Source organism: Morchella sextelata (assembly GCF_020137385.1).
Source record: "Morchella sextelata strain SCLS chromosome Unknown scls_18, whole genome shotgun sequence".
In the NCBI taxonomy this organism is placed as follows: domain Eukaryota; kingdom Fungi; phylum Ascomycota; class Pezizomycetes; order Pezizales; family Morchellaceae; genus Morchella; species Morchella sextelata.
Window position 1 is genome coordinate 1,005,624 of NW_025408633.1, and position 25,308 is coordinate 1,030,931.

Sequence of the window (25,308 nt, forward strand, 5' to 3'; positions counted from 1 at the left end):
TGATGTGCAGGGTGGAAGCGGTGGAAACCAGAACCCTCCACCTCCGGCGGCCCACGCTCCCCCTCCAGGTGATTCCGACAGTTCTGATAGTTCAGACTCGGAACCAGAAGGTGGTAATAGAAAAGGCTGGCGGAGATACCTTAAGAAGAAGTTGGAGAAGCAACAGAAAGATTTGTTTCCTATTATGTCCCAGCAGTATCAACCTCCGGCCAACTCTCACCCTTCTACTTCCACCAGAGCTCGAGAACCAAAGGCACCACCACCCTCCAAGTTTCAGGGCAAGGCAGAGCAAGTGGAGACCTTCATCCGGCAATGTGAGAATGTGTTCTCCATTGAGAGCCTGTCATTTACCTCTGAGGAGGTTAAAATCCGATATGCAAGCAACTTGATGGAAGGAGAGGCAGCGATCAGATGGTATGAGGCATACCACAACTCAATTGATCAAGCCTCCGCCAACCGCCTTGCTGGAATGCCGGTGACTTTGGATTTGAGATGGAAGCGCTGGGATTCATTTGTGGATGCTTTTAGAGCAGCCTTCGGTGAAGCCATCTCTCGAGATGATGCTGTAGCCCAATGGAACACCCTTACCCACACAGCCCGAGGAGGAATAGATCTCTTCCTGAATACTATTATTAAGCTGATGTGGAAGACTGGCTATGAGGGTCAGTTGGTGGATGATAAGATCAACAATTCCCTCCTTGCGGACCTAGGCATGAGTTGGGCTCTTTTCAATCCCAAGCCAAAGTCCTTGATGGAGCGGATAGCTGCTCTTAGAGAGTTAGGGCACACACATGAGAGGTACCAAGGGATGGCAGCCGAGAAAGCGCCCCCTCGGACCAAGAAGGATCCTCCTGCTCAGAAGGACCAGCAGCCTAAGAGGAAAAGAGAAGCTGCGAGCTCCTCCGGACCTCAGAAGACTCCTGGACCTGAAGACAAAGCGGTGGAACTGAAGGGTATCCCGGGGGATATTCTAGAAGAAAGAAGGAAAGCAGAAGTATGCTTGAAGGTATAACCTTCCGGTACTCCCTATTGGTAGAGTGCATAGACTGACTTGTGCAATAGTGCGGCAAGTCCAGACACAAATGGACCGATTGTTGGTCCAAGGAACCTACTGTTGTCCGAGTGGCAGCAGTGAGAGTACAAAAGCGGAAAAGAGGGAATGGCAAGTCCAACTCTCAGAAGAAGGCTAAAGTGGCTGCTGTAGTAGCAGAAGATCCACTAGTTGTACTCCCAGAGGTTACAGAAGATTTTGTTTTTCAGCCTGACCAAGACTCGGACAATGAAATCATCTGATAGAAAAGTGTCTGTTTGGGTCTATGTTTACTAGTTTTCCTTTATATGGGTTTCTTGGTTTTTGTGTTTTTTTCTTGAATAAATTATGATTGTGTTTTCCGCCTACTTGATTGCTCCAAGCACTCTGAGAATGGGTTTAAGACCCGAAACAGCTGGTCTGTCAGTGCTCTACCAAAGTTACATTTGCTACTAAGACACTTCCAAACCGCTGCTAAAAAGACTACTACACAATACATCTGCTATATTACCGCTTGGGAATAGAACCAAAGGATCTTTTGATCTTAGTAGTGCCCGAAGCTATTAGCTATGTTGAAAAGACAAAGAGAAACAAGTTCGGAACCCGCTGTTAAGCAAAGAAGGTTGGAACAGAGACTTCCCTCCTTACCAGTACATGGAAAAAGACCTATACTGAAGGCAGGACTGTCATGGACGGTCAAAGGAAAGGATGAAGGCACCCAAGGGTCTTTCTTGTTTGACACCGGTTGTACAGGAGCAATCCTCAACCAGAGTTTTGTCAGGAAACATGGAATTCCCTTAGTGCGGCGGGATCAACCTCTGACAATGTTTGATGCTCAAGGAGATGTCATGATGGGAGGAGGCGAGTATTACACTCACCCGGTCCGCATGATTATGGGAGATCATAAGGAGACACTCCGATGGGAAGTGGCTACTTTGGAAGAAGGGATGACCGGTTACTTGCCAATTAGTTGGGCTAGGAAGCATAACCCGGACATCAACTGGGAACTCAACACCATGAGCTGGAGGAGTGACTACTGCAAGCAGAATTGTCTCCCAGCGGCCACCAAGATTGAATTGATCTCTCCATACCAAATGTTGGAAGAAGAAGAGACAGTCTATCAATTGGTTGGTTCAGTATGGCATGATGAGGACGGAGGTGATATTGCTGAGAAAATACACCACCTATACCGGGATTGGGCTGATGTGTTCAGTCAGGAGAAAATTGAGGAAATGCCGCCGCATTCCCACAATGATTTGAAGATCAAACTCTTGCCTGGCACCGCTCCCCCATTTGGCCCGCTGTACCCATGTTCCGCTCCAGAGTCGAAGGCCCTCCGAGAGTACCTGGACAAAGAATTGTCTTCAGGAAAGATCTCTAGATCTAACAGCCCTGCTGCGGCGCCCATACTGTTCATTCCTAAGAAGGATGGGACATTGCGCATTTGTGTGGACTACAGAGGATTGAACAAGGTCACTGTCAAGGACAAGTACCCGCTGCCTATCATGAGTGAACTCAGAGACAGGTTGTTCAAGGCCAAGATCTTCACAAAGATAGACCTGAAGAACGGCTTCAATCTGATCAGGATAGCAGAAGGTGATGAGTGGAAAACCGCTTTCAGAACCCGCTATGGACTGTATCAGTATAATGTGATGCCATTTGGTCTATGCAATGCTCCCTCCGCTTTCCAGGCAATGATCAATGATGTGCTCAAGGAACTACTGGATGAAGGAGTAGTTGTCTATATTGATGACATCCTCATCTACTCGGAGACTGAGAAAGAGCATGAGCTATTGGTCAAGAAGGTACTACAGAAGCTTAGGGAAGCTAAGCTCTGTGCCTCGATCAGTAAAACATCCTTCCATGTCCGAGAAGTAGAATACCTAGGCTATCACATCTCGGAAGAAGGAGTATCTATGTCAGAAGACAAGGTGGAGGCAGTTAAGGAATGGCCGGTCCCTGAAAATATCAAGGCAGTACAGGCATTCCTCGGATTTGCAAACTTCTATCGCCGCTTTATTGAAGGCTTCAGTAAAGTTTGCAAACCATTAACTGACCTCCTGCAAAAAGACAAGAAATGGTATTGGACGGCAGCACATGAGCAGGCCTTTGAAGAACTCAAGAGGCTGTTCACAAGCGCTCCAATCCTCCTTCATTTTGACCCTAGTAGGAGAACGGTGGTTGAGACAGATGCCAGTGATTTTGCCAAGGGAGCGGTGCTCTCTCAGTATGGGGATGATGGGAAGCTACATCCGGTGGCATTCTATTCTAAGAAGTTCTCCCCTGCTGAGATCAACTATGACATTCATGATAAGGAAATGGGAGCTATTGTAGCCTCTTTCCGAGAATGGGAACACATGCTCAAATCTTGTGAGCAAGAAATCACGGTTTTTACAGACCACAAGAACTTGGAGTACTTTAATTCTACCAAGGTTCTCACTAGGCGGCAAGCTAGATGGTCTGAAGACCTCGCAGGCTATAATTTTAAAGTTGTCTACAGACCGGGAGAAAAGAATGGCAAGACTGATGTGCTATCTAGGCGCTGGGAATACCGCCTTGGAGAGGGAGGTGAAACTCTGCAGCCGGAGCCACAGATCTTTTTTAGGCCAGGTCAATTGGTTTTGGATCCTGCAAAGCTTGCGGCTGTCAGGGTGAATCAATTGCAGAATACATTCTTAGAGCGCCTATATGCGGCCGCTAAAGAGGATAGTTTCTGGCAGGAACTGCACCGCTCTCTGGTTGAAAGGAAACCAAATTTGGACCAGAACTTGTCGGTCAAGAACGGTCTCATCTTCTACAAGAATAGATGGTATATACCCAAAGACAAGAAGCTTCAGATGGAAATACTGTCCGATACCTATGACTCTAAGGTGGCTGTTCATTTTGGCCAATTCAAGACACTAGAGCGGGTGAAAAACAACTTCTTTTGGCCCAACATGGATAAGGATGTTGAGGAATATGTCCGGAGCTGTGACAGCTGCCAGAGGAATAAGACCTCAAGACACAAGAAGTTTGGTATGCTCCAACCGTTGGAGATACCCTATCGGCCATGGACTTCCATCTCTATGGACTTCATTGTGGGATTACCGGAATCTAATGGGTTTACAAAGATCTGGGTAATAGTGGACCGCCTTTCGAAGATGGCACACTACATCCCTCTTCCTACCCTCAATAAAACGGAAGATTTGGCTAAGTTGTTCTTGAAGGAAGTTTGGAGACTCCATGGTTTACCTGATGACATAGTCTCGGACAGAGATAGCAGGTTCATCTCTCACTTTTGGCAATCTCTCATGAGTCTCCTCAATGTGAAGCTGAAGATGTCCACATCTTTCCACCCCCAAACAGACGGTCAAACAGAAAGAGTTAACCAGACCCTGGAACATTACTTGCGGAGTTATTGTTCATATCAACAGGATGACTGGGCAGAGCTCTTGCCTTTGGCAGAGTATGTGTGAGGGATGCGTACCAGACCACAAGAGTACCCTACGCAGAGCTCAGAGTTCGGCTAACAGCTACAAAGGTAGAAGTCTCCGAGGTCTCTTCAGTCAACGTCGAGTATGATTCTCCTTGATCCGATACGGGCCCCGCGAGCTACGTTATCAACAAAGATTCACTAGAGTTAGCGTATAGAATTCGACCGTCTTCGACGTAATAGTTCAGGTAGAGTTCGAAGTCACGATAGAGTAAAGTAATTCCAAAAGTATAGTCAAATAAAGTTGTAACTCGCGTATCAACGATTTATATTGTTAAGACTCTGATTTCGCCGATGATGGTTTGGCTAGTCAGTGAATGACACAGTATTTATATCCCTCGCTTATGTCTCGAGGACCCAGTCTACTAATAATACAGAATACACTCGGGGCATGCCCGAGACCCTGAAAAACAACCAAGAACATTTAACTCCTAAGTCCGTAACCCAAACTCCTAAATCCGCTGAAACCCCTCAACCTATTTATCCACTCTAATGCACGTTTCCCTGTCGATGTTTCTTCTCCATCGGCCGTCTGGTGGATAATCGTCAGCGTCGGCTATTCGGAGGTCTCGGACGGCAAGGCTACCTACTCAGGCCTCTTCCCACATCGCTTTCCCACATAGCAGAGTCCTCTCATGCCCACAGGTACCGCCGATAGGTACTCGGTCGGCTGGCAGCTTGCGCCGATTCGCTCCGAGCGGTCCGATCTTCGATCCGATTGATTCCAGCTGTCCCTCATATATCCACCGGTACCAAAACACTCCCCTCCGGCGGTTTGACGCTCCGGGGGTTATTATTGGGGTCGAAAACGTGTTTTTTATGACTCTGGGTTTTTTGGTCGCAATTTGGTCGCACCACACTCCGCGAGTGTGGTCAAGAGTTGATATTAGTGTACAGAGGGTATTGGGGTATCTACTAGCCTTTCTCTCACTCCCGTAAATGCTTGGCATGCCCGTAACAGGCTTGCCAATTCGTAACAGACATAACCTTATCCAGTGCCATGGTGACGCCTGCTGGGGCAAGGATGTATCCGAGGAACTCGATTTCGGTGAGCTCGAAGAACGATTTCTTCGGGTTGGCGACCAGGTTGTATTCTTGTAGCCTGCTAAGTACTTTGCCGACCAGCTCCCTGTGTTCCTCTCGAGACTTGCTATATATTAGGATATCATCAAGGTATACTACTACCCCTTGATCCAAGAATTCCCTCAGCGCATCATTCATCATGTTCTGGAAGGTCGCCGGCGCATTTGCCAGCCCAAAAGGCATGACGAGGTACTCAAAATGTCCGTACCGCGTACGGAATGCTGTCTTCCACTCGTCGCCGTCTTTAATCCTGATAAGGTTGTAACCTTCCTTTAGGTCAATCTTCGAGAAGATAACCGCGCCTGCCACTCGATCTCGTAGTTCGTCCATAAGTGGTAACGGATACCTGTTCTTAATGGACACGCGGTTAAGTCCACGGTAGTCAACGCAAAGTCGTAGACTACCGTCCTTCTTCTTCACAAATAGGATTGGGGCTCCTGCCGGGGATTTGCTCGGCCTAATCTTTCCCAATCGCAACATTTTGTCCAGGTACTCCCGAAGCACCTTCAGCTCGACTTCGGATAGGGAGTAGACGGGTCCCCATGGTGGCTGTTTACCTGGTTCAAGATCTATCGCATGGTCGTAAGATCGATGCGGTGGTAATTTGTCTGCTTCCGACGGTAGGAAGACTTTAAGGAACCCATGGAGCCAAGAGGGAAGGGTTTCGCGGAGGTTAACCGATTCGTCTTCCAAAAGACAAATGCTACCGATGAATTGGGCCTCCGGATCGTCCAATACTCCCTCGTCCATTTCTATTTGAGGTTCCTTGTCAGTGAAGCATCGACTTTTGCAGTTCTCGCCATCGTAGGAAACTTCCCCATTTGACCCTATAACCGGCTTATGTTCTTTCACCCACCAGTTCGGTAATATGGCATCGATGCCAACCGGGAGAGGGGCGATCTCGAATGACAACTGTGTTTGATGCCCCCTTGACATTATAATTAATGGTTGTGTAAAGGCGTGTCCCGTGCCCTTCATAACTTCTCCCGTAAATCCAAATACCCGGGCCGGGACGTCTCGTTTCACCTTCGGGACCTCAAAACTATCAACAAAAACAGCAGACAAAACAGGACCAGTTGCACCAGTATCCAACAACACCTTACAAGGTAAACATTTTTCCGCAAAACAAAGGAACTGATTAACGATAGGTCGAGGACCATGAATAGGTTCCTCCAAAATTTTCTGTTTTTTCTCCGGTTGGGACGCTCTCCCTTCCTGCCTTTTTCTTTTCATATTTTTTTTGTTGTTTTCCGTCAGTGATAACATAGCAATCTGGGGATACTCCTGACCTGACTCATCAGAGTCCCCTTTTAAAAATCCTCATCGAAATCCATCTCAGATTCCGATCCGCGTTCTCGCACAAACGCTTGACCACTGGTGTACTCCGCAGCAGCCGTCGCAGCCGGCTTCTTAGCACGGTGCCTCATTCGCTTTCTCTGAGGTTGGGGTTCCGGTGGTTCCATATCGTGGTCGCCATCGTCATCGCGGGTACGCTTTCGGGAGAAAGAGGAGATAGATGCACTGCTGTTAGCATCTGAACGACACCATTTCCAAAGATGACCCTTTCGGCCACATCGCACACAGGCTCCATCGGTCTTTCGCTGTTCTCGGACCGGCTGTGGAACTCCTTTGGTGGCTTCATCGTAGTCGTGGTATATTGGCTTATTCCCCGACTTGTTCTTGCTGGTGCTCTTCTTATCTTGCCCTTTTTCCTTCTCCTCGGTTTGAGCTCTTCCCTTGATCTTAAACCCCTTCTCCTTCTGCCGCGAGTTCCCACCATTATTCAACTCCCTTCCTCTCGACTCCGCTTTCCCCAACATCTTCATCTGCTCTTGATAAGCCTCATGAGCCTTACCGGCTCGTTCCAACTGTTGGATATACTCGGAGTCGTCCTCGGTTGGATCGAAGCGTGAGTGGCGCTCTCGGATTTCATTTGGTAGCCCTTGGAGCAGGGCGGCACGATAGGATGCTCCTTTCATCTGAGCGTGCTGGTTCATGATCTCCATTCTCGTCAGGTAGTCTCCGATGTTAGCAGAGTACTTAAACTGCTGCATCTTCATCGCGTTCTCCATAGCCTCTTGAGTGCTTAAGAAACGTTTCCTAATCTCCTGACGGAACCGAGTCCAAGTAGCGTAGTCCGCGGCTGCCGGTCCTAGCATCTTGGTCTCGATGTATTCCATGAACCATTCCTTTGCCAACCCAGGCGTATGCGTTCCGGCGAACAGTACCTTGTTCCTGTCCGTTCGGAACTTCTTAGGTTTCTGCTCGAAGTAGATCTCGCACTCCATGAGCCAATGCCGCAGGTTATGCTTCCTGGCATTATCGAACTCAAAGGGTATTTTGGCGAGCGAATCTACCATATCGTCGTCTTCAGGCGGCACCGAATTCCGGTTCCCGCCTCGGTTTCTTCTCCAATTCTTCCGACCATGCGACCATTCACTGTTATCGTCGTCATCGTCGTCGGAAGGTTCTGGGTCTCCCCCAACGTTTCCTCTTGGTGGGTTTTGTGGAGGTTGATTTCCACCATTCCCACCAACTGGAGCAGCTCCCACCGGTCCTCTGCCACTATTGCCCCGCACTGGGCCGGCATCCTCCGGTTGCCTGCCTCCATTTCCTCCTACTGGGCCAGCGTTTCCTCCTACTGGGCCAGCATTTTCGGGTTTCTTGCCATTGTCAACAGGAACCGTTCGGGGCGCGTTAGGGTCTAAGGGAGCACTAGCCACGGAAGGTGCTACTGACAGGTGTTGTCGCAGTAGTTCCTCCATCTCGGCTATCCGTTGGTTTCTTTCCGCATCGGACCGCTTGAATTCCGCAAACCAAGCTCGTTGCTCCCCTTTTTCCTGCTCCCGCTCTTCTCTCACGATCCTCAGTTGTCGCTCCGCCTCCTGTAACTGGTTCTGGGTAATCCGATGGTTGCGGTCCAGAACCTTGTGGTCGGCGGCTCGTGCAGCTTCGTGTACTTGTTGGACACTAGAGACGAGCTCAAAGAGCGATTCCAGATGTTGTTTTTGGGCAATGGCTTCTTGCCGTACCTTCTTGTCCAGGATTTGCCCACTCCCTTGGACTTGTTCCTGGAGATTTTGTAGCTGCTGCCAAACGGCCTGTCCAGCTGCACCAAGATACCTCATTTGTGCCTCATGGGTATCCAAAAACTCCTGCATATTTCTCACGAACTGGGCTTGAGCAGAGCGTTTACTCGATTGCCTAGTTGTTGTAGAGGGTCCTCCCGTAAGTAGGGGGTCTGGGCTAGCGGCCCTTGATATCACCATAGAATCTTCTCCTCCGGCCTCCTCGGTTACGGCCGAGGTATCTATGAAGTAATTATCCCTTCGGGTAGTCATTGTGATAGGGGATAATGATGATAGTTTTTTTTTCTTTAAGGTGACTTCGTTACTCCAAGTGAACTTGTGAGTAACAATATACTGTGAGGGATGCGTACCAGACCACAAGAGTACACTACGCAGAGCTCAGAGTTCGGCTAACAGCTACAAAGGTAGAAGTCTCCAAGGTCTCTTCAGTCAACGTCGGGTATGATTCTCTTTGATCCGATACGGGCCCCGCGAGCTACGTTATCAACAAAGATTCACTAGAGTTAGCGTAGGATGTTCGACCGTCTTCGACGTAATAGTTCAGGTAGAGTTCGAAGTCACGATAGAGTAAAGTAATTCCAAAAGTATAGTCAAATAAAGTTGTAACTCGCGTATCAACGATTTATATTGTTAAGACTCTGATTTCGCCGATGATGGTTTGGCTAGTCAGTGAATGACACAGTATTTATATCCCTCGCTTATGTCTCGAGGACCCAGTCTACTAATAATACAGAATACACTCGGGGCATGCCCGAGACCCTGAAAAACAACCAGGAACATTTAACTCCTAAGTCCGTAACCCAAACTCCTAAACCCGCTGAAACCCCTCAACCTATTTATCCACTCTAATGCACGTTTCCCTGTCGATGTTTCTTCTCCATCGGCCGTCTGGTGGATAATCGTCAGCGTCGGCTATTCGGAAGTCTCGGACGGCAAGGCTACCTACTCAGGCCTCTTCCCACATCGCTTTCCCACATAGCAGAGTCCTCTCATGCCCACAGGTACCGCCGATAGGTACTCGGTCGGCTGGTAGCTTGCGCCGATTCGCTCCGAGCGGTCCGATCTTCGATCCGATTGATTCCAGCTGTCCCTCATATATCCACCGGTACCAAAACACTCCCCTCCGGCGGTTTGACGCTCCGGGGGTTATTATTGGGGTCGAAAACGTGTTTTTTATGACTCTGGGTTTTTTGGTCACAATTTGGTCGCACCACACTCCGCGAGTGTGGTCAAGAGTTGATATTAGTGTACAGAGGGTATTGGGGTATCTACTAGCCTTTCTCTCACTCCCGTAAATGCTTGGCATGCCCGTAACAGTATGCATATAACTCGGCGGTCTCTGAGTCTACCAAAGTATCGGCTTTCTATGCCAACTATGGTTATGAACCCAGGACCAACTGGCCGGCCCCAAAGGAAGGAGTAGAATGGAACAATCCAGCGAGCGAGGTCATGATATCTCAATGGGAATCTATGTGGCAGGCTATGAACGCCAGCTTGGGTAAAGCTAGACTAAGGATGGCCCGGTGGTATGATGCTCATGCCCTGGCACCGCCTGAAATCAAGCCCGGAGATGAAGTAATGTTGGACCGGCGCAATGTGCAAACAAAGCGGCCTTTGGGAAAATTGGATCAGAAGAAGATGGGACCCTTTAAGGTCTTAGAAGCTATTGGCACCAGAGCCTACAAGCTCTCTCTTCCCCCCCAAATGGGAATCCACCCGGTCTTTCATGTCTCTCTTCTGGAACCTTATCGAGCACCGGTAGATCCTGAGAGAAGAGTTCCTGTACCGGAGCCTGAAGAGATTGAAGGAGAACAGAACTGGGTTGTCCGAGAAGTAGCTGATAGCCGGGTCAATAAGAAAAGGAGACGAGTGGAATACCTAGTGCTGTGGGAAGGTTATGAAAACGAGGATGCTACATGGGAACCTTGGGAGCATCTCAAGAAGAGTGCTGAAGAAGCCCTTCGGGATTTCCATATGAGGTATCCTAAGAAACCCAAGGACAAGCGGATTGTTGGGGTGTAGATTATTTCCTTTGGGTTTTCATTCCCTTGCATATCACGGAGTTTCTTGTCATATAGAATGAATGGTAATAGAATGGTTATAGATCTCGGAGACCAAGATCCTGGAAGAGGGGAGTGGTGTAACGGAGCCATTTCAACTGTCTGGTGTATGAGTACACACAGGGCCCGGTTACATGCTGAGAGTTATTGTTAGAAGCCAGTTGCACGGTGATATGCAAGTACCGGCAGTGTGGTTAGCTACCAGCTGTTAGAGTAACTACATTCCAGGCACTAGGAAGGGGATCTATTCATGGGGGCAATGACTGACGAGTCTATGCCTCGCCAGTGTCTAGAAGACCGGCCAGAGTGAAGCTCTGATTGCCCGGTGATCCTCTGTATCCTCTGAGCATTTGTAAGTCCGCCGAAGGGCAGGGACTATGTGTAATGGCAGCTATGTATTTCGGCTAGGTGATGAACTGGGATGAGGGAAGGAGGTATCGTGCAGTGGAATTAGGATTTGTAATGGGGATTTCTGTTATGTTCTTTGGGTTTCTGTTACGCGAAGGTATTAGTCATTGTTGGATTATGGATGGATATATAAGGGGGCGTTGTCTCGTGCTTTTGTCTGTTTTTCTTCTTCTCTTTCTTCCTTACGCAACCTCTGTATTTATTCCACGAATACTATTCTCTGTCCGCACTACGTCATAGGGCTCCAACCGGTTTATCATACCAGGCAGAGCCACCCCATAGTCCATAGTCAAAGCATACCTTTACATCTACGTTCACGTCTACGTCACTACCTAGGTTGTATTCCTTGGCACCACAGTCTATTGCCTACAGTCCCCGTGATACGTAGGTTGCGTCCTCTATCGCCAACCAATACAACACCATAGCCTACAATGTCGGAACATGTCCATGTCGATTATCAACAACTCAACGATAACCTCCAAAGATTTTTTGAAGCGCATCCACAGGTCGATCATGTTGTCGGAGCTGAAGCTTATGCGCTTCTTCAACAGTGTCAAAATGGTCTTACTCAATATGCAACGGATTTACAAGAGGTAGAAGCGGAGGCTGAGAGGGCAAGAAGAATGTTTGAACGAGATCTTACTGCTGCCCGAGCTCAACAAACTGCTGTTCAGATTGTGGCCCCTGACGAAGAACCTATTGGAAATAATGCTCCACCTGTACCCCCAGCACCACCAGTTACCGGTACCACCTATCGGTCGGAGAAACTCCCAGACCCCGACGTGTTCAGGGGGGATCGTGACCGGGAAAGGCTACACTTATTCAAGCAACAAATGAAACTTAAGCTATTAGGAAATGCCGATCGCTATCCTACACTACAGTCTAAGTTATCGTACGCGTTCAGCAGATTGGAAGGTGCTGCTGCCAATCAGTTTTTACAGTACATGGGAGAAGAAGGTATTGCCTTACCTTCTATGACACGGTTTTATGAGATTCTGGATACAGCTTTTGGAGACCCCGATCGAATGCGTACAGCTAGAAGAAATCTTCGGAACATCAGACAACGCACTCGAACCTTTGCCGATTATTTTGCTGAGTTTCAACGGTATGCTGCTGAGTCGGGTATGGATGAAGTCTCTCGGATTGAGGCTTTGATGGAAGGAATTAATGGGGAACTGGACGAATCGATGATACACCATGAGACTCCTGCAACGGTAGATGGTTGTGCAACACTCTTGCAACGATTGGATAACCGACGACGGGCGGCGGAAGCTAAGCGAGGTAGTAAAAAACCTTGGACTACTACTGCGACCCCGGCTCCGCGCCCTCCACCAACAAATCCTGTTCCTGCTCCCCGTCCTGCTGCCCCTGCTGCCAACCCACCTGCTACTGAGAATCACCCCTCATTCCGTCCTGGAGGTGATGTACCCATGGACCTGTCTGGAGGACGTCGTCGCCCTACCCCTGCCGAAAGAAACGCCCGATTAGCTGAGGGCCGATGTTTCTATTGCGGAGGTGTCGGACATATGGTTAGAAATTGCCCCCAAGCGAGGGCAACTGGAAATCAACCAAGGAGGCCTGTGATGAGAGGAGCGGCGTTGACAGTGGAAGAAAATGATGGAAGCGATAATGAGTCGGCAAAAGATTTGTCCCTGCACTAAGTGGCTTAGCCCAGGGACCGTTTAAGGATTTTTCTAAGATGTGTATTTCTGGTTTTTCGGTATCAGAGGAGGAAATGGATGGAAATCAACTTGTAGTAACTTGTTCGATTTCACAGAATAAAAATTCGTTTATACCTACCTACGCCCTTATTGATACCGGAGCATCAGGATATGCTTTCATTGATGAATCCTTTGCACGCCACAACAATCTTACAATGACCCCCCTTAAAATACCTCGCCATGTAGACGTTATAGACGGAAGGCCTATTAAGTCAGGAAAAATTACCCATATTGTCGATGTCTCGCTAGACATTCATGGTCATCGGGAGACGGCGCCATGTTTTGTAACGAAGTTAGGACACTATCCGATTGTGATGGGGACACCTTGGATGCGACGACATGATGTTACGATTCGACCAAAAGAAAATCTACTTGTTTTTGACTCTCGAAGCTGTTGTCAACACTGTTCACTCAGTGGAACTGCAGTTATTGTTCATGGTATCTCGATCCCCTTACCGGAACACCATACAGTCATCGTTTCAGCAACCGAGAAATCCACTATCGATATCGAACAATTAGTACCGAAAGAATTTCACCATCGTCTTCATATGTTCAAAGAATATGATGCTTCAATTCTCCCACCACATCGACCATCCCATGACATCGAGATAGTATTAGAGGAAGGCAAACGACCACCATATGGACCTATATATGGATTATCTCAAATTGAGTTAAAAGCACTACGAGAATATCTTGATGAAAATTTACCCAAAGGATTTATTCGAGCCAGTGAATCACCAGCGGGAGCACCCATACTGTTTGTGAAGAAAAGCGATGGAACCCTTCGACTTTGTGTTGACTATCGAGGTCTAAATGCGATTACAATCAAAAATCGATATCCATTACCATTGTTGAAAGAAACCCTGGCTAAGTTATCAAGAGCACGATACTATACTAAGTTGGATTTACGATGGGGATATAATCAAATCAGGATAGCGGAGGGAGATGAATGGAAAACAGCATTCCGGACTCGATATGGACATTTCGAATATACAGTAATGCCGTTTGGATTAGCTAATGCCCCTGCTACATTTCAGCATTGGATCAATGATATTCTACGTCCCTACCTCGATCAATTCGTAACAGCATACTTAGACGATATCCTTATCTATTCCGAGACCCTATCAGAACATAAAGAACATATTCAAAAGGTTCTAAAGGTACTTGATGAAAATCATGTTCACCTTAAACCTGAAAAATGTGAATTTATGGTTCAGGAAACAAAATATCTTGGTTTAATCCTTACTCCGAATGGGAATAGAATGGATCCAAAGAAAGTTATCGATGTTTTGGAATGGACTACACCGACAAACCTTCGTGATGTTCAAGTATTCCTAGGATTTGCAAATTTCTACCGACGGTTTATTTTGGGATATTCGAAAATTGTTGCCCCGCTTACAGCCTTGACAAAGAAAAACGTTAAATTTGAATGGACGGATGAAAGGGAGGAAGCATTTCAGACTTTGAAAAAGATGTTTACAACGGCACCGATACTAGCTCATTTTAATCCAGATCGAAAAATTGTGATAGAAACTGATGCATCCGACTATGTTTCAGCAGGAATCCTATCTCAACGTGACAACGAAGGAATTCTACATCCAGTTGCTTTCTTTTCCAAGAAACACTCTCCCGCAGAATGCAACTACGAAATCTATGACAAAGAGCTTTTAGCAATTATACGATGTTTTGAAGAATGGCGACATCATCTGGAGGGAGCTCAATTTCCAATTGAAGTTCTTAGCGACCATCGGAATCTTGAGTATTTTATGACAACAAAATTGTTAAATCGTCGACAAGCCCGTTGGTCCGAATTTCTTTCACGCTTCGATTTCGTTATACAATTTCGGCCAGGAAAACAAGGAACAAAACCAGATGCATTGACTAGGAGGTCAGGTGACCTACCTAAAGAGGGGGATGAACGGTTAACGCATCAGAGTCAAGTGATTCTGAAGCGAAAAAATTTGGATACCAAGCTAAGTTTGTTCGCGGGTTCTTTGTCAAATGAATCCGCTGAAGGAGCGTCCACTGTAGAGGAGTTATTTTCAAAAGCTTACCAAGTGGATAGTTTCCCAAACAAGGTTCTCAATATGCTTCGGAATGGCATACGCCACTCAAACAAAATCTCACTTGCCGAATGTATGGAAGATAACAACGGTCGGCTGCTTTATCGAGGCATGCTATATGTACCAGACGATGATGACCTTCGACTAAGGCTTTTAAAAGAATATCATGACAAACCATCTGCAGGACATCCGGGTAGAGCGAAGACTCTGGAGCTCCTAAGTCGAGAATATTACTGGCCACAGATGCGGAAGTTTGTCGATCAGTATATTAGGAATTGCAATGTGTGCACCCGTAGCAAGGCATCACACAATGCACCTTATGGAGTACTTCGCCCCATGCCAATTCCCGATGGACCCTGGACAGATGTCTCGATGGACTTTGTAACTGATCTTCCTGAGAGTGATGGGTATAATGCGATTTTGGTCGTGGTGGATAGACTAACCAAAATGCGGCATCTGATACCAACGACAAAGGAGGCGGACTCACAGGAAGTAGCAAGGCTATATATTGATAACGTCTGGAAGCTACATGGATTACCCGACACTATGGTATCCGATCGAGGAACACAGTTCGTCGCGGAATTCTGGAGGTCCCTTTGTGATCGATTGGAAATCTCGCCAAAGTTCTCTACTGCATTCCACCCCCAAACAGATGGACAGACAGAAAGAATTAATGCCATAATGGAACAATACCTCCGAAGCTATGTTTCCTATCAACAAGATGACTGGGTCCGATGGCTACCGATGGCTGAATTTGCAACCAACAACCACGTTTCCGAAACAACAAAAGTTTCCCCCTTTTATGCTAATTCGGGAAGGAATCCTAGGATAACATTTGGGCCTTTGGAACATGGTCGAACGACGGCGGAGGATCAAGCGAACCGTATTGCAAGGGAAATGAAGGATGTGGTGGACTTCCTAAGAGAAGAAATGTTCCGGGCGCAAAGGATACAAGAAGAATCAGCCAATAGGAATCGAACTCCAGCTCCTCGATATTATTTAGGAGATAAGGTTTTTCTCTCGACCCGTCATATTCTAACAAAGCGACCCTCTAAGAAATTCGATTGGAAACGTATTGGACCTTATAGCGTTAAACGAATCGTTAATCCCTATGCTTACGAGTTGGAACTTCCCCGGTCGATGAAAATTCATCCAGTATTTCATGTTTCGTTATTGTCACCTGAAGCGAATGATCCTTTACCAGGACAACAACGATTACCACCACCTCCGGTTGAAATCGAAGGGGAGGAAGAATGGGAAGTCGAAGATATTTTGGATTCGAGGAAACGAAGAGGAAGATTTGAATATTTGGTACGATATATGGGATATGACGAAGCCTCCTGGCAACCGCTATCGGACCTTGAACATTCACCTGAAATTATTAGACGATTCCATAAGCGTTATCCAGAGAAGCCTAAGCCTACCAGGAGGTAGGCCTTAGAGGGGGGCGTGGTCTGTAATGGCAGCTATGTATTTCGGCTAGGTGATGAACTGGGATGAGGGAAGGAGGTATCGTGCAGTGGAATTAGGATTTGTAATGGGGATTTCTGTTATGTTCTTTGGGTTTCTGTTACGCGAAGGTATTAGTCATTGTTGGATTATGGATGGATATATAAGGGGGCGTTGTCTCGTGCTTTTGTCTGTTTTTCTTCTTCTCTTTCTTCCTTACGCAACCTCTGTATTTATTCCACGAATACTATTCTCTGTCCGCACTACGTCATAGGGCTCCAACCGGTTTATCATACCAGGCAGAGCCACCCCATAGTCCATAGTCAAAGCATACCTTTACATCTACGTTCACGTCTACGTCACTACCTAGGTTGTATTCCTTGGCACCACAGTCTATTGCCTACAGTCCCCGTGATACTATGCTAGGGAAGTCTACAATAAGCGAAAAGCTCTACAGCAATGATTAAGCTTACACCTGAGCGGCAGCTCATTCATGCAGGTCCTCGGTTGTGTGGCAACCAAGGCTGCAGGTGTTACAAAGGCTTTGACTAAGGGTGGTTGCCTTGGGTATCGGAAAACACCTGCTGACGCTTAGAGAAAAGCGGGGTAGCGGTAGTATTGTTTTCCGGTACTGAGGGAAGGCCCACCGGAACTTAGTAAAGGAGTTAGGAGCAGAGAACAGAGGCCTTCGGAGTATAAGTACTCAGGTTCATTCTCGCCCTTCAGTCCTGTTCTCTCCAGTCTTCAGTCAGAAAGAAAAAACCAAGTTCTTATCGGTAGCAGAGCCCTTAAGGATTATTGAGTTCTAGCGATAGTATCTTTGAATAATCTGCAACCTGATTGTCTATCTTGCACGGCCGTCTCTATTCTATCCGATTCTATTTCTCTTAGAAAGGACCCCCGTTACAAGGTGTTACTAAGGCTTTGACTAAAAGGTGGTTGCCTTGGGTATCGGAAACACCTGCTCACGCTTAGAGAAAAGCTGTAATGGCAGCTAGACGGGTTGGTTATTTGAGTTGTCTGGGTACAAGGGAGAAGGATTATTCAGTATGGTCGGGTTTAGCGAAGCGGGTTTCTATTATGTTCTTTCTGTTTCTGTTACGCGAGGGTATGAGTCAGCATTGGGATAGGGTATGGATATATAAGGGGGGCGTTGTCTTGTGATTTCTTGTTTCTCTTTCTTTCTCTTTTCTCTTTATGTAACCTCTGTACTTTACAGTTACGAATACTATTTGGTTCGCGCTACGTCATAGGGTTTACCCGGTATACTAGACCAGGTACAACCATCTATAGTCCATAGTCCACAGTCCCCGTTCTTGCCTTAGGTGTACCCTTCGGCCCCATAGTCTATAGTCCATAGTCCACGAACCTCCTACGTCCACGTCTTCGCCTCGGTTGTATTCCTTGGCTTCATAGTTCCTCCGTCCATAGTCCCCGTTACACTTAGGTTACATCCTCTACAGCCAACCGATACAACACTACCTTGCTTAGCTCTGGTCGCGACTATGTCCGACATTACTCAGGATACGCTGTTGCAGCGTCTTTCAGAATTTCTGACCACCTATGGTCCCCTCCCAGCCGATATAGACTTCGGCGAAGAACTTACGGAGGCTCATAGTCTTATTGCTGAGTGTTTGGAGGCTCTCACCAAGTCTCTTGACACCCCCGTGCCACTAGAACCCGTTATCGACACGGCTCAGGAAGAGGTCATTGCCGGCCTCACAACAGAACTAGAAGCAGCCAATGAAAGGGCTGCCGACTTTTGGCAAACCTTGTGCGATAACCAGGAAGATTCTACCGAAATCATCCGAGGTCGCGACGAGGTTATCGTTGCTTTGAAGATTGAGCTGGAGGAATCGAAGGTTGAAGATGTAACGGGGGTCCTTTCTAAGAGAAATAGATTTGTATAGAATAGAGACGGCCGTGCAAGATAGACAATCAGGTTGCAGATTATTCAAAGATACTATCGCTAGAACTCAATAATCTTTAAGGGCTCTGCTACCGATAAGAATTTTGGTTTTTCTTTTTGATGAAGACCGGAGAGAACAGGACTGAAGGGCGAGAATGAACCTGAGTACTTATACTCCGAAGGCCTCTGTTCTCCGCTCCTAATTCCTTTACTAAGTTCCGGTGGGCCTTCCCTCAGTACCGGAAACAATACCACCGCTACCCCGCTTTTCTCTAAGCGTCAGCAGGTGTTTCCGATTACCCAAGGCAACCACCCTTAGTCAAAGCCTTTGTAACACCTGCAGCCTTGGTTGCCACACAACCGAGGACCTGCATAATTGAGCTGCCGCTCAGTGTAAGCTTAATCATTGCTGTAGAGCTTTCGCTTATTGTAGACTTCCCTAGCATAGTCTCTGCCCTTCGGCGGACTTACAATGCTCGGAGGATACAGAGGATCACCGGGCAATCAGAGCTTCACTCTGGCCGGTCTTCTAGTCACTGGCGAGGCATAGACTCGTCAGTCATTGCTCCCATGAATAGATCCTCTTCCTAGCGCCCGGAATGTAGTTACTCTAACAGCTGGTAGCTAACCACACTGCCGGTACTTGCATATCACCGTGCAACTGGCTTCTAACAATAACTCTCAGCATGTAATCGGGCCCTGTGTGTACTCATACACCAGACAGTTGAAATGGCTCCGTTACACCACTCCCCTCTTCCTGGATCTTGGTCTCCGAGATCTATAACCATTCTATTACCATCCAATCTATATGACAAGAAACTCCGTGATATGCAAGGAACAAAAACCTAAAGGAAAACAAACTACACCCCAACAATCCGTTTGTCCTTGGGTTTCTTAGGATACCTCATATGGAAATCCCGAAGGGCTTCTTCAGCACTCTTCTTGAGATGCTCCCAAGGTTCCCATGTAGCATCCTCGTTTTCATAACCTTCCCACAGCACTAGGTATTCCACTCGTCTCCTTTTCTTATTGACCCGGCTATCAACTACCTCTCGGACAACCCAGTTCTGTTCTCCTTCAATCTCTTCGGGCTCTGGTACAGAAACTCTTCTCTCAGGATCTACTGGTGCTCGGTAAGGTTCCAGAAGAGAGACATGAAAGACCGGGTGGATTCCCATCTGGGGGGGAAGAGAGAGCTTGTAGGCACGGGTACCAATAGCTTCTAAGACCTTGAACGGTCCCATTTTCTTCTGATCCAATTTTCCCAAAGGCCGCTTTGTTTGCACATTGCGCCGGTCCAACATAACTTCATCTCCGGGCTTGATTTCAGGCGGTGCCAGGGCATGTGCATCATACCACCGGGCCATCCTCAATCTAGCTTTACCCAAGCTGGCGTTCATAGCCTGCCAGATAGATTCCCATTGAGATATCATGACCTCGCTCGCTGGATTGTTCCATTCTACTCCTTCCCTTGGGGCCGGCCAGTTGGTCCTGGGTTCATATCCATAGTTGGCATAAAAAGCCGATACTTTGGTAGACTCAGAGACCGCCGAGTTATATGCATACTCTGCCAAAGGCAAGAGTTCTGCCCAGTCATCCTGTTGATATGAACAATAACTCCGCAAGTAATGTTCCAGGGTCTGATTAACTCTTTCTGTTTGACCGTCCGTTTGAGGGTGGAAAGATGTGGACATCTTCAGCTTCACATTGAGGAGGCTCATGAGAGATTGCCAAAAGTGAGAGATGAACCTGCTATCTCTGTCCGAGACTATGTCATCAGGTAACCCATGGAGTCTCCAAACTTCCTTCAAGAACAACTTAGCCAAATCTTCCGTTTTATTGAGGGTAGGAAGAGGGATGTAGTGTGCCATCTTCGAAAAACGGTCCACTATTACCCAGATCTTTGTAAACCCGCTAGATTCCGGTAATCCCACAATGAAGTCCATAGAGATGGAAGTCCATGGCCGATAGGGTATTTCCAACGGTTGGAGCATACCAAACTTCTTGTGTCTTGAGGTTTTATTCCTCTGGCAGCTGTCACAGCTCCGGACATATTCCTCAACATCCTTATCCATGTTGGGCCAAAAGAAGTTGTTTTTCACCCGCTCTAGTGTCTTAAATTGGCCAAAATGACCAGCCACCTTAGAGTCATGGGTATCGGACAGTATTTCCATCTGAAGCTTCTTGTCCTTGGGTATATACCATCTATTTTTGTAGAAGATGAGACCGTTCTTGACCGACAAGTTCTGGTCCAGACTTGGTTTCCTTTCAACCAGGGAGTGGTGCAGTTCCTGCCAGAAACTATCCTCTTTAGCAGCCGCGTATAGGCGCTCTAAGAATGTATTCCGCAATTGATTCACCCTGACAGCCGCTAGCTTTGCAGGATCCAAAACCAATTGACCTGGCCTAAAAAAGATCTGTGGCTCCGGCTGCAGAGTTTCACCTCCCTCTCCAAGGCGGTGATCCCAGCGCCTAGATAGCACATCAGTCTTGCCATTCTTTTCTCCCGGTCTGTAGACAACTTTAAAATTGTAGCCTGCGAGGTCTTCAGACCATCTAGCTTGCCGCCTAGTGAGAACCTTGGTAGAATTAAAGTACTCCAAGTTCTTGTGGTCTGTAAAAACCGTGATCTCTTGCTCACAAGATTTGAGCATGTGTTCCCATTCCCGGAAAGAGGCTACAATAGCTCCCATTTCCTTATCATGAATGTCATAGTTGATCTCAGCAGGGGAGAACTTCTTAGAATAGAATGCCACCGGATGTAGCTTCCCATCATCCCCATACTGAGAGAGCACCGCTCCCTTGGCAAAATCACTGGCATCTGTTTCGACCACAGTTCTCCTACTAGGGTCAAAATGAAGAAGGATTGGAGCGCTTGTGAACAGCCTCTTGAGTTCTTCAAAGGCCTGCTCATGTGCTGCCGTCCAATACCATTTCTTGTCTTTTTGCAAGAGGTCAGTTAATGGTTTGCAAACCTTACTAAAGCCTTCAATGAAGCGGCGATAGAAGTTTGCAAATCCGAGGAATGCCTGTACTGCCTTGATATTCTCAGGGACCGGCCATTCCTTAACTGCCTCCACCTTGTCTTCTGACATAGATACTCCTTCTTCCGAGATGTGATAGCCTAGGTATTCTACTACTCGGACATGGAAGGATGTCTTACTGATCGAGGCACAGAGCTTAGCTTCCCTAAGCTTCTGTAGTACCCTCTTGACCAATAGCTCATGCTCTTTCTCAGTCTCCGAGTAGATGAGGATGTCGTCAATATAGACAACCACTCCTTCATCCAGTAGTTCCTTTAGCACATCATTAATCATTGCCTGAAAAGCGGAGGGAGCATTGCATAGACCAAACGGCATCACATTATACTGATACAGTCCATAGCGGGTTCTGAAAGCGGTCTTCCACTCATCACCTTCTGCTATCCTGATCAAATTGAAGCCGTTCTTCAGGTCTATCTTTGTGAAGATCTTGGCCTTGAACAACCTGTCTCTGAGCTCACTCATGATAGGCAGCGGGTACTTGTCCTTGACAGTGACCTTGTTCAATCCTCTGTAGTCCACACAAATCCGCAATGTCCCATCCTTCTTAGGAATGAACAGTATGGGCGCCGCAGCAGGGCTGTTAGATCTAGAGATCTTTCCTGAAGACAATTCTTTGTCCAGGTACTCTCGGAGGGCCTTCAATTCTGGAGCGGAACATGGGTACAGCGGGCCAAATGGGGGAGCGGTCCCAGGCAAGAGTTTGATCTTTAAATCATTATGGGAATGTGGCGGCATTTCCTCAATCTTCTCTTGACTGAACACATCAGCCCAATCCCGGTATAGGTGGTGTATCTTCTCAGCAATATCACCTCCGTCCTCATCATGCCATACTGAACCAACCAATTGATAGACTGTCTCTTCTTCTTCCAACATCTGGTATGGAGAGATCAGTTCAATCTTGGTGGCCGCTGGGAGACAATTCTGCTTGCAGTAGTCACTCCTCCAGCTCATGGTGTTGAGTTCCCAATTGATGTCCGGGTTATGCTTCCTAGCCCAACTAATTGGTAGGTAACCGGTCATTCCTTCTTCCAGTGTAGCCACCTCCCATCGGAGTATCTCCTTATGATCTCCCATAGTCATGCAGACCGGGTGAGTGTAATACTCACCTCCTCCCATCATGACATCTCCTTGAGCATCAAACATTGTCAGAGGTTGATCCCGCCGCACTAAGGGAATTCCATGTTTCCTGACAAAACTCTGATTGAGGATAGCTCCTGTACAACCGGTGTCAAACAGGAAAGACCCTTGGGCGCCTTTATCCTTTCCTTTGACCGTCCATGACAGTCCTGCCTTCAGTATAGGTCTTTTTCCATGTACTGGTAAGGAGGGAAGCCTCTGTTCCAACCTTCTTTGCTTAACAGCGGGTTCTGAACTTATTTCTCTTTGTCTTTTCAACATAGCTAATAGCTTCGGGCACTACTAAGATCAAAGATCCTTTGGTTCTATTCCCAAGCGATAATATAGCAGTTATGATGTGTGGTAGTTTTTGATAGCGGTTCGGAAGTGTCTTGTAGCAAATGTAACTTTGGTAGAGCACTTACAGGCCAGCTGTTTCGGGTCCTAAACCCATCCTCAGAGTGCTTGGAGCAATCAAATAGGCAGAAACACAATCATAATTTATTCAAGAGAAACATAGAAACCGAAAAAACCCATATGAAAGAAAACTAGTAAACATAGACCCAAACAGACATTTTTCTACCAGAGGATTTCATTGTCCGAGTCTTGCTCAGGCTGCAAAACAAAATCTTCTGTAACCTCCGGGAGTACAACAAGTGGATCCTCTGCTACTACAGCAGCCACTTTAGCCTTCTTCTGAGAGTTGGACTTGCCATTCCCTCTTTTCCGCTTCTGTACTCTCACTGCTGCCACTCGGACAACAGTAGGTTCCTTGGACCAACAATCAGTCCATTTGTGTCTGGACTTGCCGCACTATTGCACAAGTCAGTCTATGCACTCTACCAATAGGGAGTACCGGAAGGTCATACCTTCAAGCATACTTCTGCTTTCCTTCTTTCTTCTAGAATATCCCCCGGGATACCCTTCAGTTCCACCGCTTTGTCCTTAGGTCCAGGAGTCTTCTGAGGTCCGGAGGAGCTCGCAGCTTCTCTTTTCCTCTTAGGCTGCTGGTCCTTCTGAGCGGGAGGATCTTTCTTGGTCCGAGGGTGCGCCTTCTCAGCTGCCATCCCTTGGTACCTCTCATGGGTGTGCCCTAACTCTCTTAGAGCAGCTATCCGCTCCATCAAAGACTTTGGCTTGGGATTAAAAAGAGCCCAACTCATGCCTAGGTCCGGGAGGAGGGAATTATGAATCTTATCATCCACCAACTGACCCTCATAGCCAGTCTTCCACATCAGCTGAATGATAGTATTCAGGAAGAGGTCTATTCCTCCTCGAGCTGTATGGGTGAGGGTATTCCATTGGGCTACAGCATCATCTCTAGAGATGGCTTCACCGAAGGCAGCTCTAAAAGCATCCACAAAGGAATCCCAGCGCTTCCATCTCTGATCCAACTGCACCGGCATCCCAGCAAGGCGGTTGGCGGAGGCTTGATCAATTGAATTATGGTATGCCTCATACCATCGGATCGCTGCCTCACCTTCCATCAAGTTGCCTGCATATCGGATCTTAACCTCCTCAGAGGTAAAGGATAGGCTTTCAATGGAGAAGACATTCTCACATTGCCGGATAAAGGTCTCCACTTGCTCCGCCTTGCCCTGGAACTTAGAAGGTGGTGGTGCCTTTGGTTCTCGAGCCCTGGTGGAAGTAGAAGGGGGAGAGGTGGCCGGAGGTCGGTATTGCTGGGACATCATAGCCAACAGATCCTTCTGCTGCTTTTCCAACTTTTTCTTAAAATATCTCCGCCAAGCTCTTCTATCACCACCTTCTGGTTCCGAGTCTGAACTGTCTGAATCTCCAGGAGCAGGAGCTTGGGCCGCGGGAGGTGGAGGGTTCTGGTTCCCACCACTTCCTCCCTGTGCCTGAGCTGGAGGGGGAGCGGCGGCCGCAGCAGGAGGGGCCACAGGTGCTACTGGTGCCGGGTTGCTAGCCAGTGGTGAGGTTGCTGCTGGTTGAGCAGCCCCAGACATAGTAAACCTTCCTGGATTCCGGGCTAGCGGACTAGGAGGTCCTCGGCCTGCACCTGGGAAGAACTCTCCTTCAAAGTCAAAGGTTCGGTCGGCTCCTCCAAGGAGTGGATGTGTTCCACCGAAGCGGCTAGGTGGTAAGGGTGAAGCCCCCACCGCTGGCTGCACAATAGGGATAACTCTCCTAGTGGATCGGACCGGAAATGCTGCAAAGGGGCTGGTCTTCCGCTGCATTGTCCTGGTAGCTGCTCTGGAAGAGGACCTGGAGACTGAAAGTGGTGCCGGAGTTGCTGGTCTACCCACCACCAACCTTCCTTCATCAAGAGCTCTCTGTATCTCGGCAACAAAGTCTGGTGGAGTGGCCGGATTGGTCCACTCAATCTCCATAGCATCAACATCGGCATTCAGTTCATCTCTTTCTGCATACCTCCGGAGCTCTTCCTGAACAGAGTTGACTTCCGACCTCATGTACTCTAGAGCTTCTGCCATCAGAGCATTCTGTGCTGCCTGGCGCTCTTGTACAATGAGCAGTGCCTGACTGCCTCGGTTCAACTGACTCTGCAGGCTGTGCTGGAGGTAGGTCTGAAGCTCTGTGAAGAACTGTTGTAAGGAAACCTCATCGGTATCCTGCCAGACAGGCTCACAGCCGGGAATGTAGGTCTGTAGAGCGGTCCTGGGCTTCTTGACAAGCTGTGTCTGCCCGTTGGCATGAAGCTGGAGGGGCACCGGCTGCCATTCAATCTGAAGGGGTGCATCTGGAGCCGAGAGGGCGGACATTTTGTATAGAGGAAGAATAATCTGAAGGTGACTTGAGCCTTAAAGATTATCTGTAACGGGGGTCCTTTCTAAGAGAAATAGATTTGTATAGAATAGAGACGGCCGTGCAAGATAGACAAT

The 25,308-nt window shown here is 47.7% G+C and overlaps 7 protein-coding genes across 7 annotated transcripts; 4 read left to right on the plus strand and 3 right to left on the minus strand.

Moving 5' to 3' along the window:
- Window positions 1–1,599: 1,599 nt before the first annotated feature.
- H6S33_004786 (uncharacterized protein) lies at window positions 1,600–4,485 on the plus strand (the record flags this gene model as incomplete). Its single annotated transcript, XM_044836144.1, has 1 exon — window positions 1,600–4,485. One exon carries the CDS (start codon window positions 1,600–1,602, stop codon window positions 4,483–4,485), a length of 2,886 nt encoding a protein of 961 aa, XP_044690759.1.
- A 944-nt stretch (window positions 4,486–5,429) lies between these two features.
- Window positions 5,430–6,818, minus strand: H6S33_004787 (uncharacterized protein; the record flags this gene model as incomplete). Its single annotated transcript, XM_044836145.1, has 1 exon — window positions 5,430–6,818. The coding sequence occupies one exon, from the start codon at window positions 6,816–6,818 to the stop codon at window positions 5,430–5,432; it is 1,389 nt and encodes a 462-aa protein (XP_044690760.1).
- A 77-nt stretch (window positions 6,819–6,895) lies between these two features.
- On the minus strand, window positions 6,896–8,926 carry H6S33_004788 (uncharacterized protein; the record flags this gene model as incomplete). Its single annotated transcript, XM_044836146.1, has 1 exon — window positions 6,896–8,926. The coding sequence occupies one exon, from the start codon at window positions 8,924–8,926 to the stop codon at window positions 6,896–6,898; it is 2,031 nt and encodes a 676-aa protein (XP_044690761.1).
- A 2,647-nt stretch (window positions 8,927–11,573) lies between these two features.
- On the plus strand, window positions 11,574–12,803 carry H6S33_004789 (uncharacterized protein; the record flags this gene model as incomplete). The annotated part of the gene is made up of 1 exon (XM_044836147.1): window positions 11,574–12,803. One exon carries the CDS (start codon window positions 11,574–11,576, stop codon window positions 12,801–12,803), a length of 1,230 nt encoding a protein of 409 aa, XP_044690762.1.
- Window positions 12,804–12,877: 74 nt separating this feature from the next.
- H6S33_004790 (uncharacterized protein) lies at window positions 12,878–16,360 on the plus strand (the record flags this gene model as incomplete). The annotated part of the gene is made up of 1 exon (XM_044836148.1): window positions 12,878–16,360. One exon carries the CDS (start codon window positions 12,878–12,880, stop codon window positions 16,358–16,360), a length of 3,483 nt encoding a protein of 1,160 aa, XP_044690763.1.
- A 1,520-nt stretch (window positions 16,361–17,880) lies between these two features.
- Window positions 17,881–18,285, plus strand: H6S33_004791 (uncharacterized protein; the record flags this gene model as incomplete). The annotated part of the gene is made up of 1 exon (XM_044836149.1): window positions 17,881–18,285. One exon carries the CDS (start codon window positions 17,881–17,883, stop codon window positions 18,283–18,285), a length of 405 nt encoding a protein of 134 aa, XP_044690764.1.
- An 859-nt stretch (window positions 18,286–19,144) lies between these two features.
- Window positions 19,145–22,726, minus strand: H6S33_004792 (uncharacterized protein; the record flags this gene model as incomplete). The annotated part of the gene is made up of 1 exon (XM_044836150.1): window positions 19,145–22,726. The coding sequence occupies one exon, from the start codon at window positions 22,724–22,726 to the stop codon at window positions 19,145–19,147; it is 3,582 nt and encodes a 1,193-aa protein (XP_044690765.1).
- Between the last annotated feature and the right edge of the window lie 2,582 nt (window positions 22,727–25,308).